Genomic DNA, 8,653 nt, shown 5'->3' on the forward strand with positions numbered 1-8,653 from the left:
GGAAAAAGGGGAGGTGTTAGATGAGGTGCAGACACAGCTGATACGTATAAAGGGTCTCTCCTACACCATGGCTACACCAGCATGCCTCTGTAGGGGGTTACTTGGTCTGCTCCAACTTGCTTCAGGGTGCCCAGACACCAGCCAGCTGAGCCTGTCCTCCACGGAGAAGTGGCCGCATGTCCCTGGGAGAACAGAGCAGAAAGCCAGGTGGATGCCCTAAGGGAAGGTACCACCTGGGGTACACAGAGAACGTCTATCTGGAAGAAGGAGTCTAGAAAGGTCTGCCTGACCAGGGGAGCTGCTCTGGAAGAACAAGTCTAGAAAGGTCTGCCCGACCAGGGGAGCTGCCTCTGCTCACAGCCCTGGAGGACATCGGCTTGAGTCCTAGGCAAGGTGCAACATTGCTCTCCCTCGCTTGGCTGTCTCTACATCAAACTGGGCATCTTTCTGTGTGCTATGTAGGATTAACCAAGTAGAGGTGGTTTGGTCTGACTTACAACAGCTGAGGTATGGCCTTTTAGGACTAAGGACAAACAAATGTTTAGCAAACTTTCAGAAAGACGTTATTTTCCAGTTGGCGTATTGAAGCTGCCGTGTGCACTGTGGTTTCTTTGGGTGACCGGCCAGCTCTCCTCTTCCTGATTCACAGCACTTCAAAATGCCCTCAGATCGCTCAGACTGCCGGTTGGATTTTCAGATGTGAGCCCTTCTGTGTGCTACAAGGCAGCCGGATAAGTCTTATGTTAGGGGTGTTGCAGATTATTCACGATCCATGGGAGCACTCTTTAAAACCAGGAAGAATCCCCCGCTGCCTATGAAACTCGGAGAGAAATAATGTCCCCAGCAGGAGCCCGGAGGGGCTTTAAACAACGGTGGACATTGACAAAACATGCTGTATGATTTGGAAGTACAAGGGAAGCAAGGGATATTATTTTTTTTTAGCGACAAAACCTAGGAAGGCAGCAGGGAGATTGCACAACATCCCCGCAGCCAGGGACCCCCAGCCGCAGGAGCTGTATTTTCCAAAAACCCAGCAATGCCAAACAACTTCTGGGCCAAACCGAACCCTCTAAAATGCTTCGTCCTGGCTGCAGAATGATCTTAGGGAGAGATTTGGGGCCAGAGCTCACTGAAATGAGAGGAAAGGCAGTCGCTTTCCAATGCGATGGCATCTTTACAAGGCAGTTGGGTTTCTACAGGAAGCTCTGCAAGGGGAAGCTTTTGGGGAGCGATGTTTGTCCTGCTCTTCCTAAACAGCTGTACTTATTTCTAGACCGTGTTAGACCTGCGGCTTGGTAAAACGTGGTGTCGTGGTGACATGGGCGAGGGTTTGCTTTCATAAACTGGCCGCTGGGCTCTGCAGGCTGCTTTCTGCACAGAGGGAACCTGTCCGTTCAGCCCTTGCTCCGTGTAAGGTTGCACAGAACTAGATGTACCCTCCCGTAACTTGCCTTTTCGGTCCGCTGAGCACTACTGTAAGCAAGCTTCATCTGCAAAATGGGAAGAATGTGAGGCTGGGAGCTTGTTTCTTTCCTAACACTATGGTGTGAGTCACCCCGGGTTGAGCGGGGAGCCACGCAGCACGTGCCCCACTGACCTGGGCTCTCCTCTGACCAACAGCTCTGTTCTGGAGCTCCTGCTTATTTCTCAGACCTTATCCAAGTTAAAAATACAAACTAAAAATCCACCAAAGTTACTCAGGGAAAAGTGAGTAAGAACTCTGGGATTTAGCCTGAAGTGTCCAAACTCCCATTATAGAGCTTTGCCTCCACGAGAGAACACAGTGACCTTTGGAGTAAGACACTGAGGAGGAAGAAGAGATAAATGGTTATTTTTATTGTTGGCTTGTTTATTCCTTTTGTTGTAAATTCCCCTGCTCCTCTATTAGTGGTCTGGACAACCTCATAACTCAAGACACACTGAAGGCTGGATTTAGGCAGAGGAACGTAAGGTCTCTGCAGGGTGATTTTTAAGTTGCATTGTGGGAGCAGTTTTCCCAAAGTTCTCATTTAGGAGCTGGAAGATATTTACTAGAGAAGTAAAATAAAACTTTGGACACCTGAAACAATATAGCTTATATTTAAATGAAGGTTTCAAACAGCCTTGGTATCCACAGCGGGAGGCAAGGCTCCGCAAGCAGTCAACAGATTTGAAAGTCCCAACATAGGCACTAAACACACTCGTGCGGGGTAACATCATGATGGACATGTGCCAGACCCAGGTGAGTCAAAACTCTTATTCTTCCCAGGGGCAACAATCAGCTTCATGTGACAGGGGACAGGAAGGGAGAGCAGGATAAGAGGGGAACCACATAGCCATGCCCTGGACAGTGCTAATGCAAGGGTCAACGCTCCTGAGCTTCCCTGGACCTCCTCCATGCCAGCTAGACCCCAGAGATCATAGCGGGGACACTGAGTTTAAAATGACTGACTACAACAAACGGTGTTGGGTTTACTTCTGCAATCAGAAGACGTTCCTTTGGCTCTCTTGATTGCTTGCGTGTTACATGTCAGGACTAGTATCTGCTGCATCTGCTTTGTTCTTTTTTAATCTGTTGATATCAGTCATGATGTTGGGCTTCAGATAAGGTCCATGAGTGTTTCTGTTGTGAAGAGGATCGGTTTTATACTTTGAAGTTTTAAAAGGCAGGTCTAAGGAAAAAGGCTATCTGATAGGACTAGGATTTAACTTCTAATAGTGAGCACAAATCCATACTCTTAATTTATGTGCATGCATTGTGTGGTTCTATTGAACTACTCCCAAGTTGTCTTGGCAGTTAATTAAAAGTTGTTCTGGCAGTTAATTAAAAGCCAGGAATGTCAGTGTCATCACTTTGCATCTTATAAGCATGGCCTTGATTCCCCTATGCCATCAGCAACAGTTGCCCGAGAAGGATGTGCACCCTGCGCTGCGGATCTGATCCAGCCGCCACCTCCATCCTGCACTCCCGAGGACACTGGATCCAGTCCTGGGAGGGTCGAATAAATTCAAACGCACTTGTCTGGTGGGCTCTGAGGGTGCCCATCGCTCTCTGGGAAAAGTTCTCATTACCTTCCCACTGTCGCAGTTTCATAGTGTTTTGGTGTGTGTTTGAGCTCATGCACGTGGTACTATGGTTTGTGCTCCCTGCTGTCACCTAGGGGGAAAATACCACGACTTGACCTTTGGCATTTTCCATTCTCTTGCTGCAGCTCGTCCCAGCGATGGTGTGGTAACCTTCGACGATCAGATAACATGACGAACACAATGAAAGCCAGCAATGCATCCTGAGGCACACAGTGATACCACCTTCGGGCACAGGTGGCCTTGTCCGCATTGCCACAACCACCTCTCCTTAGCCCTGCCAGCTTTCCCATGCTCCCGCCTCTCAGCTAATGCTCGTTGTGGTAGCCATGCAGGATAATTGCATTTTTAAGTGATGCCTGACTTTTATTGGAGTATTTCCGTCGCCCAGAAACACTGGCCTAACTTTCAACTTCTCTTAGACTGCATGCAACAGGCGCCTTGACCAAAGCTGCATCAAGATTAAGTAAAGATCTAATTTGCCCATCTCTACCATTTACAATGTTATTGAGTTGGGTTTTTTTCTGTTCAATTCTGTCCGAAATCTTCTTGCTTTCTTCCTATGGAGTTTTGAGTTTTTCTCATGGGCTGCTTTGTGCTGCTTTTGAAGCCACTTTCAGGAACTTTTCATTCATGCTATTGATGTGCTTGTACAGATTCTTTTAAAAATGTGGATTAGTTTTGGCTTTCTTGTTTGTATTAATGGATCCAGGTTTGCCGTTGCCAAAATGGATGGAAACCACTGCTACCAATTTCAGACTGAGTGGGATCGGGTGATTTCCCCCACCCCAGAAGACATCCGTATCTCTTTTCTACTCCCCACTTATCTTTCCATGAATTTTTCTTTCTCTAAATAATTAACAAAATGTTGATTTTTCTACTGTTTAGTGGCCATTTCACACAGCCATTTAGATGATAGAAATATGTCTATGAGGAACCTGGACTCACGTGAGGAGTAAGATCCCCCCTCAATCTTCTTTTCTCTAGACTAAAGAGACCCAAGTCCCTCAGCCTTTCCTCATAAGAAAGGTGCTCCAGTCCCCTAATCATCTTTGTTGCCCTTTGCTGGACCCTCTCCAGCAGTTCCCTGTCTTAAAGGAGGAGAGGATTTCCCATTTATTCTTTTTGAGCCTACTTTTCCTCCTGCACTCTTCCATGTTGAAGCAGCTGCTCATGCATTTTACCGACTGTTCCTTGACATTAATTCCTCCACTGTGTTTTCTTAGGGAACCTCAGCAAACATTTTCTGCTCCATCCATCATACCAATGACATCAGATGCAGACAGACGCCAGGGTCTTCAGTGAGGATTAGGCTTTGAAGACCAAAAGCAAAAGCTGGCATCGCTTTGGCTGCTGGACTCCTCCGGTTAGCGAGCACCTTTGGGTCTGAAGGAATTAGCCTGTAGCGGGAGGCACGAGCAGTTTGACAGCCTGACTCATGATCTTTGTATTATTATTACTGGTAGTGAAATTATGATAGGATGCAGGAGCCTGAAACATGGATCAGGAATGTGCTTTTGAAGGGAAACTCCCAGCCATCCCGCTTTGGCTTGTGCTACGAGGCAGTCTCAGGGCACGCACACGCTGGATTTTTTGTCAGTAGCAGCTAAACTGGAAGGTGTGAAGGGTGGCCGTTCCCTGGGAGCGGGCTAAAGGCACCCTAGAAAAGATCCCCTAAAATATGTGCGATGTGGATGGTGCGTCCTCAGCTCCAGCTGTGTTGCTCCATGAATCTACTCACACTACCTCTCTGCTTGCGAGCACCAGCGCGGCCACGCATTGCACGGGCACATAGGTACGTGCCTCTTGTCAGCAGTATTGTCTGGTTAACTCGGTCTTCCTGAGGTTCCTGAAAGGCCACAGGTGTTGCGGGATAGATGCAAAGCATAGCCACTGCTTTAGGCAGTGGTTTCATTTTGGTTCCCAGTAGCAAAGTGATGATCGTTGGTGGTGATTGTATGATCATTTAATTCTAACTACTTCTAAGAAGTTGAAGATGATGAGGAACTCTAAAGGAAGTTACTGAAAATTAGTGTTGTGACAAAGGGAAAATTATCTGAAATATTTCCCATTGATATGGCATATAGTTTTTGTTTAAGGTGTGTGATTTGCTAGAACAAAACAGGCTGTCTGAAGGTCCAAGCAGGAAAGGTAACACACGTAACCTTACAAAAAGCATCTTATAGCTTTTTATAAGCTAGTTATAAGGTAATATACCTTGCTTAGCTTTCTTCGGTCAAAAAGCAGTTTATCCAGAGTAACAGTAGGATTAAAAAGAATGGACTTACAGACCAGAAAAAGATGGGTTCCCTGTTTGCCAGAGACTGTGCGGGAGTCAGGAACAGCTGGGAGGAGGGCAACAGGGCAGTCTGCTGCTTCTGCGTATGGTGTCATGGCTTAGAGAAAGCGTACCAAAACTTGCAAAAAGGAGCATCTGTGTTTGGTGAACTTGGTGTATTGCTTTTTCTCCTGTAAGATGTGTAACTCTCTGGTAAGGAATTCAATAGTGTGATGTGAAAAGCTTGTTTTCTCAAAAATCTACCTCTCCGATGACAGCTTTGGAAACTGAAGGGACTTGTAGGTAGGAAGTTGAGTTGAGCTTGCCTTCTTATGGTTGAAGAATGAGGGACACGCTGCCCTTGTTCTGAAGATGCTGAAGAGCAGGAGAGTTGTCCCAGTTAGAGTAATCCACAGGAAATCAGATGTGTATCCTGACAAGAGGGAGTTCAAAGACAGCCTGACTGCACTAGTGTTGTGCCTAGCTAGGCGGGAAACACTAAACACGAAACACCAGTGCTGCTGGTTGGTGATATGGATGTTGGGATGGAGTGCACCCTCAGCAAGTTTGCCGATGACACCAAGCTATGTGGAGTGGTCGACATGCTGGAGGGTAGGGATGCCATCCAGAGGAACTTTTTGCAAGGGCGTGGTGATAGGATGAGAGGGAATGGCTTCAAACTGGAAGAGGGCCGATTTAGAATAGATATTAGGAAAGTTTTTTTCACTTTGAGGGTGGTGAGACACTGGAACAAATTGCCCAGGGAAGTTGTGGAGACCCCATCCCTGGAGGTGTTCAAGGCCAGGCTGGATGGGGCTTTGAGCAACCTGGTCTAGTGGGAGGTGTCCTTGCCCATGGCAGGGCGGTTGGAAAGAGATGATCTTCAAGTTCCCTTCCAATCCAAACCATGCTATGATTCTGTGATTCTATTTTGGCCAAAGTAGTGCAAGTCTTGGAAGTATGCCAGAAAGCAGTACCATGCTGGGAACATTTTTCTGTGAGCAAATACCGTTAGCCCACTTTGCATGCTGAGGTGGGGAAATGTGGCTCAGGAAAAGCACTTTGTTGGAGACTTTGGTGCCTGTTGAAGACCTCTTGCACACTAGTTTGTTAGGACATCTCACACTCTCCTCTAAAGCTCCCTGGGCTATAGTGTCCGTCAGGGCTACCCAGGCTGTTGGTCATCTTGATTTGGGCACTTCTATTGTTATCCTCCTCCCACATAGACACTCTTTTAACTCTTCTCCACATCTCTTAGTATTGTATTAAGACAACTCAAAGCTGAAAATAGTTTTTGAAATGACTGAATGTTAGACCTGCAAAATATTACTGTACTTTATTGATAATCTTGTTTCCATAATAAAAATATTTAATACAAAGTATGATATACTGCATGAGCTTCACATAAATATTTCCATTATATCGCTGATACAGATCAGAAAAATTTCAGTATGCACATCCTGCAAATGCAAGTGTAATTGATACAAGGTATGTATCTTAATGTACATCTTGAGTAAACATAAGAAAACCATACCCTAATGGAAAACAGACTTTGTCTTACAATGTGCAATCATACTTTAACATCTAAACTGGACTTTGGGTTTAGAAAACAAATCTTAAATCAGTCCTATTCAGAGGACAAATCACAGTTCACATACTTGTAAAAAACTTTTGTTCTAGGAAAGCCTTTTGTGGAAAAGCTTGGGAAACTCCATCCAGCTACAGTGGTGGAGGGGTGGGAAAGGACGGATTGAGGTATCAGTTCAAACAATCTGAGGAAAAAGTTGAATAAACATTGAAGACAACAGAATAGAAACCAGACGCCAAATATTAATTCATGGGGTCTTCAAAGGGGATTTTGGGATTTATTTTAATTGTTGTTGAAAGAAAAAGATTAATTTTTGGATGAAAAATGTATGCAAATTCAGCTGTGATCAACTGTAAAAAAGAATATGTTTCCTACTCAAAGCACAAAAAAGCAAAGCAAAGAAACCCTTAATATCAACTCTTTAATCCCCTGTGGTGGCCTTTAACCTGGGTTTGGGCAGGAAAACAAAAAGAAAGCTACATGAGAACAATAAAAAATGTAGCACCCGAATCAAAGGACACGAATCTGGTGCAAAAATGGGAAATCTCGAGGGAGTGATGTGATATGTAAACCAGAGAACAATGGGGCTGCTCCCCAGTGTCCGAAATAATGTTTGGAGTAGGAGGAATAAATAGGAAGGACCTCTCCGTCCAGTTGGCCGGCCCCACAAGGACTGCGTGGGCGCCACGAGGTCGTGAGGGAATAAACGCAAAGGCTGCAAAAATGAAGGTGTATATATAGATATAGTGTGCAATATATTAACCGACGATGTTCAGTAGGAGCTGCGGGGCAGACTTGCTGAACGTCTCTCCAAAAAGACAGAACAGGAATCACAGAAAAGCACAGTAAGGGTTTGTTCCTGCTCAACGAGAAGGAAAGAGACAGCTGGGGCTTTTGTTAAATAAAGGACAGGAGCTTCCCCAGAGCTGAACTCGGGCGATTTTAACTACTTGGGTACCTCCCGGGGAAGTGTGGCGGGCCGGGACGCCAGCAGAGATGGTGGGCAGGAAAACGCCATTCTGGACGTCGTACCACCGGCGGGAGGGAGCCGATGGAGAAGGCAGGGCAGACGGGAGGGTAAGTAAAAGACAACATGGCACTATTGAGTCCTTCGCTGCATGTAAAAGAGTGAGAGCGGAGAAATGGCGGGCTGGTGGGCTTTAAAAAAAATATAACCCGAGCTGCCTCACGTTAACAAACATCCTGTGGGAAAGTTAATAGCTGCTGAAAGAGAGTCCATAAAGCAAAATGACAAGTTGTCCTGCCACGGTGGGAAGACAAGACACAGCGTGGGTGCATCAGACACTCCTCAGCGACCCCAGAACCGAGAGAGGCACGACGACAAAAATAAATCTTAGGAATAAACCATTTACAACGGTGCCAGTGCCTGGGGGACGGTGGAAGGTCTGTCCCCTTTCCCAGACGGGAAGCTCAGGCTGCCCGGCTTCGGGCGAGGGCAGCTTTGTGACAAGGAGGGGTGTCTTTAACCCGCCCTGTTCACCGAGGGGTGCCCAACGCCGAGGCAAGTTTTTTTTTTGGCTGAAAAGGCGGGCAGGGCGCCAGCAGCCGACACAAGGGCTTAGATCAACTCAATTCGACGAGCACTGTCCGAGGCGGGTGGTAGCGGAGGGCCTGGGAAGGAAGGAAAGAAGGAAGGCCGAGGGCCGGCGAAGTCCGCCTCGCCTCAGCCCACGCCAGCCCCGGGCGGAGGCGCACCCCCGCCC

The 8,653-nt window shown here is 46.7% G+C and overlaps 1 protein-coding gene across 1 annotated transcript in view; it reads right to left on the minus strand.

Annotated features, from left to right (window-relative positions):
* The window catches only part of LOC104288491 (TGF-beta receptor type-2-like), a 37,889-nt gene extending 34,533 nt beyond the window's left edge, over window positions 1-3,356 (minus strand). Inside the window, exon 1 of the mRNA XM_009887309.1 lies at window positions 3,152-3,356. Within this exon, the coding sequence (XP_009885611.1) occupies window positions 3,152-3,356 (205 nt within the window). The remainder of the gene's footprint in view (window positions 1-3,151) is intronic.
* Window positions 3,357-8,653: the final 5,297 nt, after the last annotated feature.

This window comes from Charadrius vociferus, unplaced genomic scaffold (assembly GCF_000708025.1).
Source record: "Charadrius vociferus isolate BGI_N301 unplaced genomic scaffold, ASM70802v2 scaffold385, whole genome shotgun sequence".
NCBI lineage: Eukaryota > Metazoa > Chordata > Aves > Charadriiformes > Charadriidae > Charadrius > Charadrius vociferus.